Source organism: Cynocephalus volans, chromosome 3 (assembly GCF_027409185.1).
Source record: "Cynocephalus volans isolate mCynVol1 chromosome 3, mCynVol1.pri, whole genome shotgun sequence".
Taxonomy (NCBI): Eukaryota; Metazoa; Chordata; class Mammalia; order Dermoptera; family Cynocephalidae; genus Cynocephalus; species Cynocephalus volans.
Window position 1 is genome coordinate 10,800,297 of NC_084462.1, and position 23,171 is coordinate 10,823,467.

Genomic DNA, 23,171 nt, shown 5'->3' on the forward strand with positions numbered 1-23,171 from the left:
TGACAGATATAAGATAGACAAAGGTCCTGCTCTCTTGGAACTCATGACATTCTAGCGAGGGGCAAATACCTGAACTGCAAATTTGAAGACAGTTGAAAAAGTGACATGTTAGAGAGTAGGGCAGCTATTTTTGACTATGGGATCTGAGAATGCCAGTTTTTTATTCAATGCTTATATTACTCAAGTCTAGTTTGAAGTATACATATGGTAAAAGTGTCCCCCTTTTTAGTGTACCATTCTGAATTTTGACAAACAGTTGAATAGCAATCATAAAATGATATAGAACAGTTCATCTTCTCCCCCCAAATTCCCTCATGCCTGTTTATAGTTAATTCTTCCCCTAATTTTATCTGTTGGAAACCACTGATATGGAAAAGGCTGATCTTAAAGAGTGATGTTTAAGCAGAGACCTGAATATCAAGAAGGAGCCCATCATGCAGCACTCCTGGGAAGGTATTATAGGCACAGGAACAGCTGTGCAAAAGCCCTGAGGTTGCAGCCAGTATGTGAGAAGAAAACGGACACGATGGCGTATTACCCAGATCATGTGAGGACAAGGGCTCTGGGTGCTGTTCTAAGCACAGTGGAAAGTCATCATAGGGTTTCCAGGAAGGGACTGGGAAAGATGCAATTATTCTAGAAACAAGGCAGAGGATTGATTACAGGTGTGAGAAAGGAGTGAGATGAGAAGCAGAGAGAACTGGTGGAGACTACTGCACTAGTCCTACCTCCGCCCATCCCCCCCCCAAAAAAAACCCTAGAGAAGTTTGCACCAGCACGGCAGTGAAGGAGAGAGAGACAGATTGTAGCTGAGTCTTTGTAGATCCAACAGGTCTTGCTCATGGAATCTGGTCACATCCTGTCGGGAACCTTTCTAAAAGGCAACAAAAACATTGGGTAAGATAGGAGTAGAAACTTGACAACTAAGGGTTGAAGATTTCAATACTTAAACTACGTTCTCACCTCTCTGTGGAGAAGATGAGTGAGGGCCCAGTGAGTGGACCCAGAAGTTTGGATTGCTTCACAGGGTCTGGAGAACCTCAACCCCTCACATGCAGCCAAAACTAACTTCTGAAAGGCAACAGGGGTTCTCAGAGAACCTCCCCAAAAGCTGACATTTGTACTTAGACTGCTTGGTGCTTATGCCCCAATTGTTCATTCCCTACGTACACATTTATTTTTTGCATCTGTACCATGGGAAGGAAGAGTGGCAGGAAGACAAGAGACCTTGTCCTGGAGGGTGACCTTTGGTGAATCCAGCAGCATTGCCCTCACCTGGGACATCTCGCCATGGGATAGGGCTGGGGTGGGGGTGCTGCCTCCTTGCCAACTCTGAGCTCTTTATAATTTTCTCCATTAGGACCCTTTCCTCATTCCCATGTCATATGATATAGAATTTATCTCCACCTGTCCTGCCACATTCTGTAGATGGGTAAGTTGGTGTGTGTGTGGTGTGCGTGGAGCCCTGTTATTTCTCTTGCTTTAAGCTGTATAGAACAGCGGCTTAAGGTCACTGAATAGAAGTTTCCCCTGTCACATAATCACAAGTCCTTGGGGTAGACAATTCCAGATTAACTCAGCAGCACAAGGATTCTGCATCTTTGCGACTCACTTGAATTTCTCCTGATGCTCCCTAGGTGGCGACAGAGTATCATGTCTTCACAAAGATGACCCCAGGAGGAAAGCACCACTTAATGTGTCCCTACTGCAGGGTTTCTCATCCTAGGCACTGTTGACACTTGGGGCTGGAAAATTCTTTGTTTTAGGGGCTCTTCTGTGCATTGTAGGGTGTTGAGCTGCGTTTCTAGTTTCTACCCACTAGATGCCAGTAACATCCACCCTCCCCCAGCTGTGAAAACCAAAACTGTCTCCAGAAATAGTCAGAGGTTACCTGAGGAGCACATTTCCCTGGCCAGTTTATGTTAAGCAGGGAAACCTCCCTCGCAAGGACCCCCAGCAGCTTTCCTCTTACTCCCACTGGACAAGACTGGTTCACACTCGATCCATGTGAGCATGCAGTGCTGAGATGGTATCGGCCACCTTTTGATTCTGTTGTAGGAAGCATAGGAGGCAACAGCTGTTTGGAGGACTCCCAGGAGTATAGCTGCATTATTCATGATTGCCCAAGCTTGGAAGCAACCAAGATGTCCTTCAGTATATGAATGGATAAACAAACTATGGTACGTGCATGCCATGAAAATAGTATTCAGCACTCAAAAGAAATGAGCTATCAAGCCATGAAAAGACATGAAGGAAATGTAAATGCACATTACTATGTGAAAGAAGCCAGTCTATACGACTGTCCAGTATTCTGGAAAAGACAAAACTATGGAGACAGTAAAAAGATTAGTGGTTGCCAGGGATAAGTGGGGTGGGAGGGATTAATAGGCAGACCACAGAGGATTTTTAGGGCAGTAAAACTAGTCTGTATGATACTACAATGGTGGGTATATGTCATTATACGTTTGTCTAAACCCATAGAATGTATAACACCAAGAGTGAACCTTAATGTAAACTACAGACTCTCAGTGATCATAATGTGTCCATGTCGTTTCATCCATTGTAACAAATGTACCTCTCTGGTAGCGGATATTGATAATGGGGTAGGCTGTCTATGTGTGGGGGGAGTAGGTGTATGGGAAATCTCTGTACCTTCCTCTCAATTTTGCTGTAAGCCTAAAACTTCTCTAAAAAATAAAGTCTATTAAAAAAAAAGATGTAGCTATAGAGGTCTTAAATTCTTGGTGAAAACCAAATCAGATCTGGACTAAGTCATTCCTTGAATTCTACGGTCTGGGAATGACTGTGTCAATCAAATGTTTTTTATTTATTTATTAACCCAGATCATTAGAGACTATGGTTAAAAGCTGGGGTGGAAGGAGGAAGGAATCTGGAAAGCTATTAAAAAAAAAAAAAAAAGTTCCTCATGCAACTTACTATTAGTTTTATTTTCTTGGCATATTAACATCATGAGAATCTACTTATCAATATAACTTGGGATAATATTGGACCCGTGTCAGTCATAGATCTCTATGGGAAGCTGGGCCCACAACCCCCACCAAAGGATGTCTGTGGGCAGCATAACTGGTGTCTGTGACAGTCCACCCTCCGCATCTATCACAACCAGGATCAGCCACATAATTTGCATGTAGAGGTGCAAAATGAACATGCAAGATGCTTTGTTAAAAGATTAGGAAGAATTTCAAGATGATGACAGCAGATTGTTAAACCAAGTGTGAGACCCTGAGTGACTGCTCACATTAGACATCCAAAAAGCTGGCCCTGGTCACGGCTGATTGGACCAGGAGCAAGAACTTGATTCAAGGACAGCCAAACCTTTAGCTGCCTACAGACCTGCAGTTTGGCCAGGTTAAAAAATGAAGTAAGTATCATAATTCACAATAGCCAAAATGTGCAAAGAACCCAAGTGTTCATGAATGGATGAACGGGTAAACAAAATGTGGTCTATCCACCCAATGGAATATTATTCAGCTCTGAAAAGGAATGAAGTACTGATACATGCAGCAACATGGATGAACCTCCCAAACACTATACTAGGTAAAGAAGCCAGACACGAAGCCAGTTTTTATAGGATTCCATTGAAATGAAATGTCCAGAGCAGGCAAATGCATAGTGGCAGAAAGTAGACTAGTGTTTGCCGGGGGCCAGGAGGGGAGGAAGAAATGAGGAATGACTGCTAATGAGTACAGGGCTTCTTTTGGGGGTGATGAATGCACAACTATTTGAATATACTATGTGAATATAAAAAGCCATTTAATTGTATACCTTAAATAGATAAATTATATGGGATGTACATTATTTATCAATAAAGCTATTAAAAAACAGAAAGATAAAATGAACCAATGTGGTTCCCTCTGTCAGAGACCTAGATTCAGAACTCCTGAGGAAATTAAGCAGTTACTGGCAAAAGGTGAAAAAGACATGACTTAGAGTAGGGTTCAGGACATATTTTTATTCAGGGAGTACTACTGGGACAGTACCCAGGGCTTGTGAAATTTCCATTAGCTTGATAATATGGCAGAAACCTGAAAAGAAACCTGGCTGGAAAAGACAAACAGGAACTGCAAAGGTAGGAAATGGGTAACCAATCATTAATGTCATGTGAAGAGCTATTAAAATCAGATTCCTGGGCCCCATGGCTGATTCTGGTTTGGTGGGACCTGGGTGAAGACTGGGAATATGCATTTTAACAAGCTTTTTCCATGCTGTTCTGAGGTAAGTGGCCTTCAAACCACACTTTGAAAGCCGGAATTAGTAGCAAAATGGAAAGTCTGAGTATAAAGCAAGTATTGTCCAGAGAGAATATAGGCTGGAGGGTGAGGCTCCTGACTGATAGAAATGGAAAAGAGAAAGAAACTGAGGAAGAAGAGATGAGACAGGACTTAAGTAAGACCTTAGATTGAGATCAGCAAATTATTTCTGCAAAAAGCCAGTTGGTAAATATTTTAGGCTTTGGTAGCCGTTTGGTCTCTGTCGCAACTGCTCAGCTGTGCTGATACAGGGTGAAAGCAGGTGTAGAATGTCATTTGTGACAACATAGATGAACCTGGAGAACATAATGGAGGACATTATGTTAAGTGAAATAAGCCAGGCACGGAGAGACAAACATCACACGATCTCACTCATATGTGGAATCTAAAAACGCTGAACTCATAGAAGTAGAGAGCAGACTGGTGGTTACCAGGGGCTGGGAGAGGGAGATTGGGAAATGTTTGTCAAAGGATACGAAATTTCAGTTAGAGAGGAGGAACGAGTTCTGGAGATCTACAGTTAATATCAATGTATTGTTTACTTGAAAATAGCTAAGACAGTAGATGTTAAGTGCTCTCACAACAAAATGAGTATGTGAAGTAGTGCACATGTTGACTAGCTCGATGTAACTGTTCCACAATGTATATATACTTCAAAACATCGCGTTGTACACCATAAATGTATACAATTTTTATTTGCCAATTAGAATTTTTTAATTAAAAAATGTAATGTAAAACATGAAAATACAGAAACAAATGGGTGTGGCTGTGTTCTAATAAAACTTTATTTACAAAAACGGGCAACTGGCTCAATTTGGCTGGGGCCATAGTTTGCTAACCCTTGCTATAGATGAAGATTCTACAGCTCAGCTCTCATATGTTCCCTGCTGTTCCTGGACTGACTATTCCAATGTTACCCGCATTTCTGTAATGAGTTATGAACTGGGCTTCAGTGACTGGTGGTATGATCACAGCACGGGGCCTTCTAGACAGCTTGAATAGTCAAGACCAGACAGGATCGCTTATGTTAAAGGACTATCCCAACCCCTACATAACCCATCACATTGAACATGGTTGTCTGTGGTGGCTGATTTTTGTGTGTCCACTTGACTGCATCACAGGGTGCCCAGATTAAATATTACTTCTGGGTATGTCTGTGAGGATGTTTCCAAATCAGATTAGCATTTGCATCAGTGGACTCAGTGATGCAGATTGCCCTCTGCAATGTAAGTGGCCATCAGCCAATCTGTTGAGGGCCTGAATAGAACAAAAAGGTGGAGTAAGGAGGAATTGACCATTTTTGCCTCCTTCTTGCCTGTTTGAGCTGGGACACCTATCTTCTCCTGCCCTTGGACTGAGATTTACATCATCAGCTCCTCTGGTTCTCACGCCTTTGTACTCAGACTGGAATTACACCACCAGACCTCCCGGTTCTCCAGCTCACAGACAGCAGATTGTAGGACTTCTCAGCCTCCGTAATAGTGTGGGCCAATTCCTCATAATCAATCAATCTCTCTCTCTCTTTCTCTTTATCCCTCCCCCAAACACACACACACACACACACACACACACACACACACACACACACACACAGATGGCCCCTGACTTATGATGGTACAGTTTTTCAATTTTACGATGGTGCAAAAGTGATATGCATTTAGTACACTCTTTGATTTATGATGCAGTTATGTCCTGATAAACCCAATGTAAGTTGAAGATATAGTAAGACACTCAAGATTTTTGAAGTGCAGTTTCGACTTATGATATTTTCAACTTATGACAGGTTTATCGGGATGTAACCCCATAATAAGTTGAGAGGTCTGTGTGTGTGTTATACATGTTGGTTCTCTTTCTCTGAAGAACTCTGACTAATATATTGTCTAAACTGGCATGATTACTATATCATCTAAACTACACCAGCGACCAAAATCGTGGACATTTTCGTGGTTTCTGAATCAAGCTGGAAACCACAAGTGGCTTGCTATTGTTAAGCCCCCATGATGACTCGTCAAATCTCAGGATTTGTCAATGATGACGCAGAAGAGAAGGATCGGGCCCATCTTCCCATCACCTCTATTTGACAGTCACTAGGCTAAAATCCTAGCTCCTTCAATCCTCAAAGCAAATATGCCAGATAAACATTCTTCTTCTTTAAAGAATAAAAATGCTGAAGCTCAGAAAGTTTGGTCTCTTGAACAAGATGGTAAGACTAGTAAATCACTGACCAGCATAGTAAAGAGGAATTTATCTTCCATCACCACCACTAACATAATCTTCATGAGCCCCCCTTTTCCAAATAACCTGACACACACAAATAAACATAGTGTTTGCTATGCAAGCCCGGCTTCAAGACAAGCCCCCAGCCCCCACCTACAGAATGCTGAATCTAAGCTCCTCCTGTTGGGGCTGCTGGAGCAGTCACCCCTAGAATTAAAACAAGGTCTGTATAAAATCGGATTAGTGGTTGCTGAGCGGGGAGGCAGGAATGGGAGTGACTGCATAATGGGTACAGGGTCTCCTTTGGCGATGATGAAAATGTTTTGGAACTACATAGAGGTGATTGATGGCTGTACAACATTGTGAACATACCAAATGCCACTGAATCTGTGCACTTTGTTAGGTAAATTTTACCTCAATAAATAAACCCCAAGATAACTAACCCAGACCCGTGCGTTTAAATGATATGCTATATGAGTATGGTACACGCCACGGCTCTTTATTCGGGACGTGTCTTTTGATTATTTCAGACGATGCAGCTCTCAGGAATCCAGGCGGTGGCAGCAGAGAGCTGGCAGCGATCAACGTTTACTAAGGGGCGCCTAAGAGAAGGTCCGCAATATGAATGTCGACCTTGCCAGGTTGCAGCCAGTATTTCTGTGTTGCACCTGTCGCAGGGCACGACACTCTGAAGAAGGCTATTGCTGAACCATTCTCGACTCATTCACAGTAGTGAATGCAGCTAAGGGGAGGGAGGGACGGTACAGTCGGTTCTCCGTATGCGCAAGGTCCACATCCGCGAATGCAGAACCACGAGTTTGGTACCCACGTTATCCGCAGGGCCGACTGTACCACGCCGTTTTACATAAAGGACTTCAGCATCTGTGGCTTTTCGTATCCACAGCGATCCTGGAGCAAATCACCCGCGGATACCGAGGGACGACCATATTTCCATCCCACTGACAATACATGGACAGATTTATAGCTCCCAGCATGCTCCCTGACATCCTAGGTTAAACATAGGAGCAACTGTTTTCATTCTCTCACCCAGTGGAAGGAGACCAGTGAGGTGGTGAGCCTCAGGCCCCGGGGGGAGAAGTAGAAGCATCCAGGACAGTCCTGGTGGCGAAACCAGCAAGCAAGGTGAGTGGACTAGGGCTTGGCTGTGGGCGTAAGGAAAGGGGATTTGTCACTGGGACCAAAGGATATGGAACAACTGAGAATTTAGATTCAGGTGAGATGGCTAGTTAAGGCTCACTTGGTTTTTGAGAACCAGCATGTTGGATTACACCCAGGTAAAAATCTTTATAACCGTTAGCCCCATATTCCCAGTTTCCCCCTCAGACGTATGGTAGGATTGCACGTGCCCACTCCCTGAAAGGTAGGTGTGGCCATATGTCTTGCTGTGGTGAATGAACTGTGAGCAGAAGGGCATGTGTCACTTCTGGGTGGAGACTTTAAGAGAAGTACGCAATTTGCCATGTTCCCTCTGCCCAGCCACAGCAAATGGTGTGTCCCAAAGAGCTGACAGTGTGAAACAGAGCTCTCAGCAACCCACAGAAGGCATGGAGCGCAAGCAAGAAATAAACCTGCGGTTATTGTGAGTCCCTAAGACGTGGGGGCTGTTCATTTTGCAGCATAACCTAACCTGACCTGTGGTGGAGGGCAGCAAATTCAAATGCCAGGCAGGTGATGTGAGAAAGTACAGGAGATAGAGCAATGGGGGCTTGTTCAAGCACAGGTTGACAGAACCCACCCCCAGAGTTTATGGGTCAGTCAGTCTGGGCTGGAGCCCAAGAATTTACTTTTCTAATGAGTTCTCAAGTGATGCAGATGCTTCTGGTCTAGGGGCCACACTTTGAGAACCGTAGGTATAAAGCCAACGACTTATGTGCTACGAACTTACTGTAGATTGGATGCCCCTCAATCTCGTTGAGGCTTAATCCCCACTGTAACTGTTGAGGGTAGGAAGTCCTGTTATGGGGACTTGAAGAGGTGATTAGATTGTAGGACCAAACCATAGTGAATGGATTAAAAATGGTGCTCAGGGGCATGGTTCTGAAGGCTTTAAAAGAAGAACACATGAGAGGTTAGTCTCTCTCTGCTCCGCTGTTTTCTGCCATGTGCATTCCCTGGGTCACTGTCGCCAACACCAAGGCCCTCACCAAATGTGTTCCCTGGACTTTGGACTTCCCAGCCTCTGAAACTGTAAGCAATAAATTTTGTTTTCTTTATGAATTACCCAGTTCCAGATATTTTGTTATAAGCAACAGAAATGGACTAATGCAGGACTGAATGTTTGTGTCCCACCAAAACTCATATGTTGAAGCCTAATCCCTAGTGTGATGATAGTATTTGGAGGTGGGGCCTTTGGGAAATAATTAGTTTGTGAGGGCAAAGCTCTCATGAATGGGATTAGCACACTTATAAGAACAGACACAAGAAAGATTATCTCTCTCTGCTACATGAGGTTACAATGAGAAGGTGGCCGTCCACAAATCAGGAAATGAGCCCTCACCAGATGCCAAATGTCTGGACTTCCAGCCTCCAGAACTGAGAGAAATACATTTCTGTGATTCAGGTGAGATGATTCTCACCTGAATTTAAGGCACCCAGTCTATGGAATTCTCTTATAGAAGCCCACACCAACTAAGGCAGTATGTGTTTGGAGTACAGGAGCTCTGGTTTCCCCACCTCTGTCATCTCAGACTGACTCCTCTCATTCAGGTGTGCTCTCTCTCCAGTTGGGTGGAACACACTTATGACTCCATGAACAGAGCTGGATGCCTTAGGCACAACTAACTCCCTCATTTGGCTTTAGTTAAAACTATTCCAAACTCCCCACTTTACAGATGAGGAAATGAGGTTTAGCAAAGAGAGACCACTAAGGCCACAAAGATACTCAATGAGTTTTCAAACCAGATCTGCAAGTAGTTAGGTCTCCCAGACACTTTCCCTCTCCTGTTTATGCCAGTGAGGATATTCAGACCCTGGTCTGAAATCAGTTTTCAATGAGCTTGGGTCTAATAAGAATACTAGCAATGACAACAATGTGTGGTGTGTCACAAGGGAGTTCAGCATCCTGGCTGTTTTAATTCTAATCTGCCTCCTCCCAGCTTGACTTTAGTCTACAGGATAGTCTGTATTTGGGGCTATTGTTTCATTACCATCTGCACTCATTACACTCCAGTCCACAGACTCTCTCCACTTGCTGTTGCCCCTGCCTGGAATGCTCTTCCTCCTAAACTTCACTTGGATAGTTCCACCTCATCCTTCACATCTCAGCTTCTTCCCCTGCACCAACCATCTGCTCACTTGTCTGTGTTTATTGAGCACTTGCTATGTGCCGGGGCACCAGGCACACAGTTGTGTCCACAGCAGGCACGATGTCTGCACTCACAGAGCTCGCCCTCTGTCATGAGGGTGGGAAGCAGGTAGGAGGGGAGTCACACACAGCTGAGGATTGAAGTGACAAAAAGAGGTTCCTAGAGGTGGGGTGTGGAGAGTCCTGGGGATTGGGTAGGTGTAACAGATAGTCATTCAGAGAGGTGGGGTCCCAAGTGAGTGGAAATCAGATAGAACGAGGGACGAGAGGAAAGGAATTCTCCACACATCTCACTTCTCAGTCTGAAGGCTGTATTCATCTATCTCAGAGGGCAGGGACTTGTGTGTCTTGCCCCACTGTATCCCCAGTGCCTGGAACAGACGCAGAGTGGGTATGCAGCAAACACCTGTGGAATGGACGACGGATCCCATGAGGTGGCATGAAGTGGTAGTGACAACTACCATTTCAGGTTTGGGGGACATGCTGACCTCAGTTTGAGTCCGGGCTTCCTCACTTACTGGGCATGTGATCTGGGGTAAATGGCTTCACCTCTCTGAGCCCCAGCTTGCTCCTCTGTGACTGACCAGATCCAGTCGTGTATACAGAATGTGTGGGCAAAGCCTAGTGACTGACACCCAGCTTTGCTGTGTTTCTCCTTTGCATAAATCCTTCACCTCTCTGAGCCTGCTTCTCCATCCATAGAGTGGAGGATTAAACAAGACGCTATCTATGAAGCACCAGGCACATGGTAGGTATGCATTAAACTACTATCACCCTTTCCAGAGTCTCTCAGATAATAGCCATATCAAAACCCTCCCTGGGGAGGACAGGCAGGAGAGAGGCGCTTTATAAACTGTTGGGGGACACACTACATCAGGCTGACCTCTGGAGAGGATGATACAGCCTCATCTGTCAGAATTCAAATGCACATCTCCCTTCATCCTGCAGCTCCTGGATGCCGAGACAGGTATAAAGAATCTTGCTGCAGCATTGTTATAGTAGCAGAAGCCAGGAATTAGTTAAACAAAACTTTATATCCACACAACAAAATGTTTGGAAAAGATTAAGAAAATGTTTTTAAATATTAAAATATTAAGACAGATGTATATATAGGCCTCTCTGGAACAATCATAGATAGATAGGCACATAGATACAAAGATAATAGGTACATAGATGACAGATAAAGATAGATGATGATAGATGACAGAAAACAGTACAATAAATAGATTTACAGATACATAGATAGAAGATAATGACATACAGATGATGATAGATGTCAGATATGAAGTACATAGGTAGACGATACATGGATGATTGATACATAGATACAAATATATGATATAAGATGGTGACGATGATAAATGATAGATACTGATGCGTAGATGGTAGACGATGATGATGACTGATACATAGATGATATATGATGATGACAGATGTAAATAGATAACAGATGGATGTGCAAGTGGTATAATAGTATGTAGGGTATGCTCACATTTGATAAATTAATTTTTCTTTTTCTTTTTCTTTTTTTTTTTTTTAAAGATGACTGGTAAGGGGATCTTAACCCCTGACTTGGTGTTATCAGCACCACGCTCTCCCAAGCGAGCCACGGGCCAGTCCTATAAATTAATTTTTAAAACCCACTTGTATAGAGTATTTCAAAGGATAATGTAGGGAGAGAAAAGGAGAATCTGGGAGTTGGTATAAAAGATTCAGTAATCTCCTCTCAAAAAAAAAAGAAAAAGATTCAAGTATCCATTACTTCTTTTTTAAAAGTCTTATTTGTGACCAAAGAATTCCCAGCCCAAATCCCGCTGGCATAGCCCCCATCAGCCTGAACAACTGTATCCATCAAAATAGTCTATTTACTTTGCTAGCTGGTGACCACCCAATTTCATGAGCATCCCATGGAGTACAGACCAGTGTGAGTGTGGGTATTAGGTTCACACTATTAAGCTCTGCTACTTACTAGCTGGGAGAGCCTGGGGAAAATACTTAACCTTCCCTTAACTCCTCTGTTTCTTTATCTGTAAAACGGATATAATACCATCCTCATGGCGGGGGGGGGGGCTTCAGAAGGTAGTGCATGTGGATTCAAGTGATCTCCATCATCTAAAACCCAGTCACGGGCAGGCCCATGGCTCACTCAGAAGAGTGTGGTGCTGATAACACCAAGGCCATGGGTTCGGATCCCATATAGGGATGGCCAGTTAGCTCATTGGGTGAGCATGGGGTTGACAACACCAAGTCAGGGGTTGAAATCCCCTTACCAGTCATCTTTTAAAAAATAAATAAATAAATAAATAAATAAATAAAACCCAGTCAGGTGGGGAGGGTGGGTGTTCTGCCCGTGGTGCTGAAGGACCTAACCCAGAGACTCTGGAAGATGGAGAATTTGTGGACAGACTTTTGTTCAAGGAAGGAAAGGAGGCAAAATTGATGTGGCCAGAGACAACCCCCTACCCACTCACAACCTCTTTGAAAGCAAGTGGAAGGGAAGGATGAGTGGATGCATACAACACACAGACATAAACAGAAATATACAGTACACAGACACACACACATGTACACACATACACATGCACAAAAATGCAGACACATATGCACATATACAGACACACAGATACCCACAACACATGCACACAGACCCATACACAGGCATACACACATGCACTCATAAAGAGACATGCACATACATGAATACATAATGAAAAGCTCTGGGGGTCGGGGGGAGGCAAGGACACATACTTGTTTTATAATTCATCCAGGCAACAAAATCTTAACTCGGCACCTACCTACCACATGGCAAGCACTGTTCTATGTATTAGAAAACTTGGATCCAGTATTTTCCCAAGTTACTTGAACTGTGGGACCCTGTTTTCTCCAACCACTTCATCAATATTCCCTAGATCCTAGACTGTCCAGGACACCCTTTGGGAAACAGATACATGAATCAAATAACTGGTAGTAGATACCACTAGCACTGCTGCTGGCTTCATGAGATTGGAAAGGTCACCCAACTTCACTTGCCTCTGATGTATTCACCAGTACGGTGGGTAAACAGCTACAGTATAGGCTTATTATGAGAATAGATGGAAAGATCCATGAGAAAAGAACGCACATTTCTTTCTTTACCCAATGCAGTGTCCGACAAGCATAAAGCTGGTGTTCAAAAAATATTTTGAGTGAGGGGGCGGGTGTGTGAACACAGGAGTGCATGAATACATCAATAAATGACACAACATGACATGGAAACATGTCAAGTGCCTGATGCAGTGTAGGCTGATGTTTTCCAGTGCGGTGGGACATCTAAGTTGTGGTCACGTTAGCTCACTAGATTCTATATTATTAAAGTGAAATAGATCCCTATATTAGGCGAAGTAAACTGAAGCCCAGAGGGGTAAGCACAGAGGCAGGATGGAGCACTGGCTCCTCAGTACTGTATCATGTGCCTGCCTGGGAAAGGCAGGGCAGCTCAGTGACTGAGCACCAAGCTTGGTAATCTCTCACATCACTCACAAAGACAGGCAAGCTCTTCTTTCTGCAGGGGGAGGAAACCAAGGGCCAGCGAAGTTAGTTCACTTGCCCAGGGTCACACAGCCTGTAAGTGGCAGGGTGGAGATTGGCAATGAATCTTTTTCACTCTTAAGTGCCAGCTCCTGCCACTACCTCATGGGGCAGGGCTGACAGCAGAGGGACTCAGTGTCTCTTCCTCCAACTCCATCCTAAGCTGCTTCAGGAAACCCACCCACTCACTTCTACCAGTGACAAGGCACTTACCCTTCCTCCTAGGGGCCTCTTAAAGCACCCAAGGTCAGCACTCAAGGTCAGCACTGGACAAGAAGTGACCTAAGAGCACTGGGCAATGTTTTCCCAATCTTTGCTAACCCAAGACCTATCCAAACAACAAAGTTTCACCCTCCTTTAAAGTGACCTAAAATTTCAAAATAAACTGAACTGCAATACAAATTGTCCATGCAAGGTAATGGGCACATGAAAATACACCTTCCTGACCTAAAACCACTCCCTAGGGTGTCATGCCCCCACCCCCCAGTTGGCCATCCATAGCCTTGATTTTTTGAGCCCCTCAACCTGAGGCCCTGAGAGAGGGCATAAATCCGCTCAAGGAAAACCCCACTTCTTCTCTCAACCCCACTCTAAAAGACCTGCGGTCCATCTCCTCTACTTGCTTCCTGCATTAGCACAGTTGGCCAGCAAAGTTAAAAATACCCCCAGGTGGAACCTTCATTGCAGCCTCCCAAGATCCCAGAGATGTGGGTCCCACGAAACTGGAATTGGCATCAGAGGGCTCTCTTCTAATGAACAAACTAGTAACAATACTCACCTTGCAGGATGGTTGCAATGATTCTATGTGACCATGTCTGTCAGGCACATGACACAGTGTCTAAAACATAGTAATACACGGTAATAACTGTTGGCATCCTTGCCTCTTTCCCCCAGGCCCTTAGCCAGCTCTCCACTTGGGTCCCTGTAGAGACAATTGCCTGCCCTCCAAAACACATCTTCCTTCTTCTGTGGTATAGTTTAGTCACTGGGCAGAATGGCCAGGGACTACATTCCTCAGCTTCCTTGCAATGACATGTGACCACATGACCAGTCCCAGTTAATGGGATTTGGGCAGGGGCAGATGTGTGCCATTTGCAGGCCAAGTCTTCCAAGAGGACGGAAGCAGGAGGAGGAGGCTTTTGAGGCTGGTGGAGGAAGGCTGCCTACCACTGTTACATGAGGAACAGACTCATGTTAACCCACTGAGATGATCAGATTCCTTTCACAGCAGTAAGCTGGCCTTACTATGACCAACTGGCCCTATCCCATGTCAGCAAGGGGCTCCTCACAGGCTGGGCAGGTGCCCTGGCTGGAGTGACAGTACTCTGGGATCAGTATGGCCACCCCTCTGTGGCCCAGCACTCACTGCAGGTAATCCGACAGGATCACTCTTCCAGGAGGGGCACAGCAGTCAACACCCAGATGACAGTGTGAGCTGACTGGGACAGCAGCTCCCACCAGCTGCCTCCCTCCATTGCCTGGCCCTTATCACTTGTGCTGCAATTGCCCCAGTGGAGAGCCCTCCATTTACCCTCCTGCCCTTCTCCCTCCCAAACTCAAAAACCACACAGAGCAGGGACAATTGAATAGTGTGATTTATTATCCCCGCACCCTTTCTTCCACCATGCCCAGGCCATGGAACAGACAGGACCTCATCCTCTGAAGGAGGGCATCTAGAACAGAGGGCTGGCTCTGCTTCACTCTTCTATTACCCCAAACCCAGGAGGGGTATAAACAACTTTAGCTAGAAAAAATGATGGGACCAGCAGGGCAGAAGAAATAATGAACGGGAGGGGTCACGAAGGTGGGTATGATTAAGAGAAAATTTTAAAAGAGAAAAGGGCCCCTCTTTCCCTTCCCTCTCTGGGACCCCTCTAAATGCAAAGGGCCCAATTTCTCTCCATTCCTTGAAACGCCCCCCCCCCCCCCTCTTGCCAGTGGGGGAAGAGAAAGAGGAAAAATGGCCTTTCCCTTAAAGGTCTTTCCGCCTCTTGGTCTCTATAGCTCTCACACATTGTCTATCTCTGGCTCCCAGAGAGAGAGAACCTAGAAAGGGCAGGCCTGGCTGAAGAGCAGGGCTTGGAAAGGGGTGGACATAATCTTGAGGTGAAGAAATGAACTTGCCCTAATAACCGCACCCCCCTCCCTGTCCCCCATTTCACCACGTGGACAGCACGAGGGCTGAGGAGGAGAGGGAGACGAGGATGACGGCGCTCTGTTGCACCCCTTCTGCCCGTTCCTCCCTAGGTCTCTTGGTCTTGCACTTAGTTCCCCGCCAAGCCCGAGGGGCCCTGCCCGCCTGCCCCCCCGGGCTCCCCCTCCCCTACCGCCCCTCCCCGCCCCGGCACTCTTCGCACCAACCGCTGGCCGCCTCGTCGTCCTCCTCCTCCTCCTCCCCTGCACCAGGCCGGTAGTAGCTCTGACCGCAGTTGTTGCAGACCGAGGGCGCGCCCACTGCATGGATCTTCTTGTGTCTCCGGAGTGCAGCGCCCTGCACGAAGCCCTCCCCGCACTCCACGCAGATGTGGGCGGGCTCCTCGGCCCCCGCCACCCCAAGCCCATCTCCGTGCTGGGCCCGCTGGTGAGCCAGGAGCCCGGCCCCGTGCCCAAAGCCCTTCCCGCACTCCATACACACGTACGGCTTGGGTGCTGGGGCGCGCCGCGACCGGGGCCCCGCCGCTTTGACCCCCGTGCCCGTCATGGCTGTGGCTGCCGTGGGCCCCTCGCCTGGCGCGCCCACCACAATAATGCCCTCGCCATCGCCCACCGGGATGGCAATCTCGCCGTCCGCCGCCGCTGCCTCCTCGGGTGCCTTGGCTCTGCGGACGCTGGCCGCCAGCACCTTGGCCGCCACACCAGGCCCGGACAGCTCTGGGTGCAGCCGCAGGTGGCGTGCGAGGCTCTTGGGCTGGCTGAAACCGCGGCCGCAGCGCGGGCACACGAAGGGCTTGAGGCCGCTGTGCGAGCGCCGGTGCTTGGCCAGGCTCTTGCTCTGCGTGAAGCTGCGGCCGCAGTCGGGGCAAGCGTACGGCTTCTCGCCAGTGTGGATGCGCTGGTGCTGCATGAGGTTAGAGCTCCAGCTGAAGCGCTTGCCGCACTCGGAACAGGCATAGGGCTTCTCGCCAGTGTGGATGCGCCGGTGCTGCACCAAGTGTGAACTCTGGGAGAAGGTCTTGCCACAGTCGCTGCAGGCGTTGGGCCGCTCGCCCGTGTGCGTGCGCTGATGCCGCGTCAGCTTCGACCAGTGGCTGAAGCTCTTGCCGCACTCGTTGCATATGTAGGGGGCGGGCGGCCGCGGCCGTGGCGGGGGGCCAGCTGGGGGCGCGGACTGGGTAGGGGACAGCTTGGTTGGGGGCCAGCTGGGGACGTCGTCGTCATCCATGATGAGGATGTCCACTGAAAGGCAAGAGGGTGGGAGGAGAGGCGAGTCAGAGAGGAAAGGGCCCCATAGGGGTACCTGTGCGTGCGCTAGGGCTGCCTAGGGCCAGCCATTGCTGGGGTAACCCTGACTCTTCCACCTAAGAAGCGTGGCCCTGGGTAACTCACATATCTGTGCAGCGTGCCTTTTCGGCTTCCCTGTAGCAGAGACAATGGCAGCACGCGCCTCTGAAAGCAGCTGGGACGAGCCAACACGAAGCTCTCTGCATACACCCAGTCTTCACCCCATCCTAGTTTCCTCAAAGCACTGATCACTCCCTGGCATTTTATGAAATATTTATGTGTTTATTACTTTTCTAGGTAGTTACCCCACTTGGACGTGAGGGGTTAGGACTTTCCATCCACTGAAGTTTCCCCCAACATCTAGAACAGTGCCTGAGACAGAGAAGGGCCTCCATAAAAACCTGTTAAATAAAGCAATCAATGTTTTTTTAAAAAAGTGAGTAAAGGACGTAGGTCTAAGGAAAGCTCACAGGAAGCACTGACACCTGAAACCCAAAGCACCAGGCTGGGGGCAGGGAGACTCCAAGAAGAGGTCAGCCCAGGAGCAAAGGGCCAAACATGAATGCAACCACCAGATGCTTGTGCCTCAGCCCAGGGGCAATGGGTTTCAACACCCTGAAGGTGTAAACAGTAGGGAGTGATGGTGTCACATTTGGGTTTTAAGAAAGACAATCTGGGCTGCAGGGTGGAGAATAGAGAAAAGGAGAGGTGAACCAGACCAGTTAATGGGGTCAAAGACCAGCATAGGAGTCCCGCCCTGCCCAGCCCCACTACCTGGGAGTGTGATAGTTTGGATGTGTTGTCCCCCCAAACTCATGTGGAAATCTGATCCCCGATGTGGCGGTGTTGGGAGCAGTTTGAGTCATGGCAGCGGATCCCTCATGAATGAATTAATGCTCTCCCTGGGGGGTGAGGGTAGTGAGTGAGTTCTCACTCTTATTAGTTCCAGAGAGAGCTGGTTATTTAAAAGACCCTGGCACCTCCCCTCTCTCATTTGCTCTTGGGAGATCTTAACCCTTGACTTGGTGTTGTCAGCACCACACTCTCCCAAGTGAGCCACAGGCCAGCCCTCTTGTTTGCTCTTGCCACGTGATCTGCTTGTACCCACCAGTTGCCTGCAGCTTTTCCACCTTGAGTAGAAGCAGCCTGAGGCCTGTGCCAGATGCAGCTGTCCCAGAATCATAAGCTAAATAAACCTCTATTCTTTGTAAATTACCCAGTCTCAGGTATTCTGTTATAGCAATGGCAAAAACAGATAATACAGAGTGCAACCCCCACATAAAGTATCCACTATTACACATGCTCTGATACTGGCCCCTGGTTTGGGGAGTCCTGTTTGCCCAGTGTGGACAATTAAAGAGTATGAGGACTTGGTCTCGACATCTGCAAACTGAGTACACCAGAGCTTAGGGCAGCCCAACAAAGCCTTTCACACATTAGCACCATGCCTGTCCCTGGCCAGTCTCTCAGGGAGGATGAGATCCTGCCTACTCCCCAACTTGTTCAGCTCTTCAGTCTTGTCTGTATGCACCTTCCAGGACATTTGCTCTCCTCACTGGCCTTGGCCCCGCCCCCTCATGCACCCCAGGTGCACCCTGCAGGTTTCTTTCAAAGCATAAATCATAATTACCTATGGAAAGTTGTTTTCTAGCTCCCTCCCTCATTAGACTGTAAACTCCTACAAGGGCAGGTGCCAGGTCTCTGTATCCCAATATCTAGCACAGTGCCCAGCACAAAGTGCTCAAATAGATCTCTGAGATAATGTTGGCATACATGTAAATTTATGACCTTCCAAGTACAGTGCGGCACACTTGAGCATGAATGCTAAACTCAAGCATTGATGCACAAGTGCTCATTAAGATGGGTCTTTACATGAGAAAACAAGGCACCAGGAAGTTGGATCATGGCCCTTGACTACACAATCAGGAAGTGGCAAAGCCAAGATTTTGCTTTGGTAGTCTGGGTCCAAGAAACAGCCATTCTGAGCTCCTCCACTGATAAATGATGATACTCCTACCCCACATGCAGCACACCCTACACTCTAAGGGAGCGCTCCTGAAAGAGGGATCCCTGGACTAGGAGCAGTAGAATCACCAGGGAATTTATTAGAAATGCTCAGGCCCTACTGAATCACAAACTCTGGCGTGGGGGCCTAGCCCTTCTGTGCTTTAACAAGCCCTCAGTTGATTCTGACATGCCAAGTTTGAGAATCACTATTCTAAGGCAAGCCTATTAGAATATGGCCTTTGAATCACCTAGGGCAAAAGAAAAAAATCCAGGTAGGAAAAAAATCCAAGTAGGAAGTAGGAGAACTTCTGAAGAGATTACATGGAGCCCATTTTGATGTCAACATAAATCAAGAAAGAAATCATAGTTAAAAGCACATTACTTAGATGGGGCCGGCCGTGGCTCAATTGGGAGAATGTGGTGCTGATAACACCAAGGCCACAGGTTCGGATCTCTACATAGGGATGGCCAGTTAGCTCACTTGGGAGAGTGTAGTGCTGACAAGGGTTTAGATCCCCTTACTGGTCATCTTTTTAAAAAAAAAAAAAAAAAAGCACATTACTTAGAGATGTAAAAGAGAGAAGAAAAACCCAAACATCAGAAGCTACTTGCCCCGAGGCAGTGTGGCTGGGGGACTGAAGGGGCCAGGGCGGGAAAGAGGCTTGCTTTTCACTGTAAATTGAGCCATACTGACTCCTACAAGTGTGCATACTCCTTTAATAAAAATAAATGCTTTGTTTTCGAAGTTGTCAAGAAAAAGTATAAGGCACCATGTGATTCAGCTATGTATAGCATTTACACAGTCATAATGACATGAATTCTGAATAGGGACTATCAAAACTTGTGGTACAGCAGTAACTAAATGGGGAGAGTGGGGTAGGCTGTGGGAGCCGAATCCTGACCTTCCCTTAGATCTGCAATTGGCAAAGCAATTGCATGAGCACCTGGTCTAGAATCAAGGAGTGAAATTCCAAAGAGTGAGTGGAAGCGGTTCCTGTCTCCAGAAGAAAGCTTGGAAGTAAGGAAGGGCAGGCATGAAGGGGGGGAGGACTATTTTTTTCTATAAGCCTTAAGCAATTTGACTTTTCTACAGGTGTATGCATGCACTACTTTTTTCTAAGTAGATGCTCAACATATTGCTACATGGATGAAGGTTTAATGACTCAAAAGGTGGGGTTCTTTTTTTTATGGTGCAGTTTCCTGGGCCCTATTTAAACCTACTTCATACTGAATCTCTGAGTGAGGTCCAGGAATCAGCATTTCACAAGCCCTGGCTGGCTGTGACACACTCAAGTTTGAGAGTCTGTGCAGTGCATGGGTGGAGAAGGGCCAACTGGGGAGTCGGCTTAGGAAGCCACTTAGCTTCCCTCAGCCTCACCTTCTCATAGAAGTGAGACTAACAACTTTTCCCACTTCACAGAGTTACCTTCAAAAGGATTCAAGAAATTCTAGGAAGAAAGCACAGTGAGGGAACAAAGTACTCACTCAATACAAAATAACAAAAATGAGGATGGAGCTGACCAGTTAGCTTGGCTGGTTAAAGCATGGTGCTGATAATTCCAAAGTCCAGGGTTCAATCCCTATACCAGCCAGCCACCAAAAAAATAACAAGGATGATCACCTTGACGACAGTAGCAGCTACTCTTAGAGGAAGGCAGTGACACCAAACACCTGATCAACGTTTAATCCCACAGCAGACAGTATCACTGTCCTTCTCTACTGAAGGAGGACTCAGCCCAGGTCCCTGAGGGCATTCAGGGTACTCCAGTTTCTCCAGCACTGGGCACAGGGAGGGGCAGCTTCCAGACCCACGTCAGATCCCCCAAAGCAGAACCTCTGGTCTGGAGAGCTATAGTTTTATTCAATGTTAATCTTCTGGTGTAGCACATGGCAGACACAAAGAGCCCCAAACTTAAACACAGAGCTGAAGAGTTGAATGTAAGACAGGGTAGGCAGAACTTTGCCACCCACAGGGGAGTCCCTCCAGTCCCACCTCTCTCTCAGTCCCCAAGAATAACCACAACTCTGCCTTCTATTTATTTCTTCATGGTTCTGTCACCCAAGTGTGCATACCTAAGCACTGTACTTTGGTTCAGTGCTCTTTAATTTGGTATGTCTCTAAGTCTCTCTTAACCCACAGGTTCCCCTTATTTCTTCATTTTTCTGTTGAAGAACCCAGGACATACAACTGCTGGTTACACCAAAGGGATTTCACTGACACACGCTCTGCTCATGGTGAGGCACAGCAGCCGAACAGACCCAGGACCGACCCCTCCTGTAATCCTGAAGGCAGGAGCCTGTTCTTTTACAGAAGGCACATGGTATCTCCTTGTGTCTCTTTCTGTGATGTCAACAGCTGCTGACACCCAGTGCTCAGATCCACTGATTGACTGGGAGGTGCAAGAGTGGTGCTATTCTGTTGTTTCTCCTGTATTACTAGCTGGAACAATTTCTAGTCAGTGCTCAGTGGTAAATTTCATGTGGATGACAGGATAAGTTCTCATTTTCCCTTATTTGCCCAGTTTTGAAGAGAATGAATTGATTCCCTGTCATCCTCCAAGGTGACCAAATAGTCTCTCCTTTCTTAACATCATTATGAACTCGTGGATTTAAACATATTTGATGTGTTTCAATCTACTGCAATCCTTATACTTACTGAAACAAAAACTGTCCCATCTTTGGCGAAGGGGAGCCTCTTGGGGGGGCTCCTCTGAGTCCTTCTGGAGGGACCCTGGTGACCTCTGACAGCTTCTCTGCTACCCAGCCTAACAAGACATCTGGGATCATCTTTTAAGCTTCCTACCCTAGACCTGCAATCAGCCATTTCTCCAAGAAGTCCTTTCAGTAGGAGATGTTATTTCAAAAGTAAAAAATCTAAAAATGCTCATTGCTTTTTTTTTTTTTTAAAGACAGAATTCCTTATGAGTTCACGCTAATACTTCCTATACAAATTAGGGACTACAGGTTTTTATTTAGCCTTTTCTATGTGACATCTGCACTTCTCTTCTTCCCCAGGGAGAATACTGGTTCTCAAGGACACAGGGGATGACAGAATTAGAATACTCCATAATTACTCACTTGCTTGACCCCACACCACAGTGTCAGGATAACCATGCTAGTACTACCATCACAGAGATGGTTCCTTAAGACACATCTCAAGAACATAGTTGCATATGCTGTCCTATTCCCCCCACTGTTCTCACAGTTGTACCTCCACCTTCAGGGTGAGTGTCTTGACAGAATCAGACTTGCTTAGTCCTCACGAAGCATAACCCTCCTCACAGCACTGTACCTTCATCTCTCTCCGGTCATTTTGGCTGTCTGAAACTCATTCCCTATTCAATTCTTCAGGAAGGGCTCATAGGAATGGAACTTACTGGGCTCTTGCCAGTTAGTCTGCACCTTTCGAACCTGAAGGTCAGTTTTGGTGAACACAAAACCCTAGGCTCACCTTTTCTTTCCTTGAGTATCATAAGTATTACGCCACTTTCTTCTGGCATAAGTGTTGCCGACAAAACATCTGATGACAATCCCATTGACTTTTCCTTGCAGGTCATTTACTTTTTGCCAAGATGCCCAAAGAATTTGTTTCTCTCTTTACAGTCCAGTGATTTTAATGGAATATGTTCTTGGTGTTCACCTGAGTTTGTATGCTCAGATGTGTGATTTGCTCTTTCAATATGTATTTTTCAATTTCGGGATGTTTCTCGAATTATAGTTTGCACTACTTATTCTATTCTTTCGCTGTGGATTTCTTCTTCAGAGACTCTGCCCATCCGTGTATTTGGTGTTCTTTGCCTAATTTCAATATTTTCTACTCCCTTTTAATCTTTCTTCACTTTCTTTTCATTTTAAAACTATCCTCTTTTTCACATTCAATTTTTCTTAAGGAGCAATGTGTTTTTAGTCACACTTGTTTACTTTCCACATTAGTCTTCATTTTGAAATAATTTTTATTGTTTTCTAAATCTCTGCTGATTTCTTGTGATTATGTGGTTCTTTCACATGCTATGTGATCTCTCAGCTAGCTCTGAATTAACAATCTTGACCTCTTTGGGGATGTATTTCTGGCCGGCCTGTCTGTACAGACTGTTCTGCTCCTTGTTTTCTTTTTTATTGTAATAACCTTGGGGAAGGATTGAGCTCAATATTTTTCTGTTGCTCATTTTTATGTGTAAGTTTTCCTGAACTTCTAGGTGGAGGCTAGGTTCACGGATGCTCTTCTATCTTCTCAGATGTTTTCACTGAGTAATTAAAAACATGCAGGCCTGCTCTCCCATGTTCCCAGGCTCTGCTTGCTGCCTCCATTTCCATCTGGACCTCCCTTTCCTTCCTCCCTGTTG

General features: G+C 46.3%; 1 protein-coding gene across 3 annotated transcripts in view; it reads right to left on the reverse strand.

The window, feature by feature from the left end:
* Window positions 1–15,703: 15,703 nt before the first annotated feature.
* The window catches only part of ZNF787 (zinc finger protein 787), a 30,315-nt gene continuing 22,847 nt past the window's right edge, over window positions 15,704–23,171 (reverse strand). For all 3 annotated transcript variants that reach the window (XM_063088637.1, XM_063088636.1, XM_063088638.1), the window contains one exon: window positions 15,704–16,776. In XM_063088637.1, the coding sequence (XP_062944707.1) occupies window positions 15,704–16,776 (1,073 nt within the window). The remainder of the gene's footprint in view (window positions 16,777–23,171) is intronic.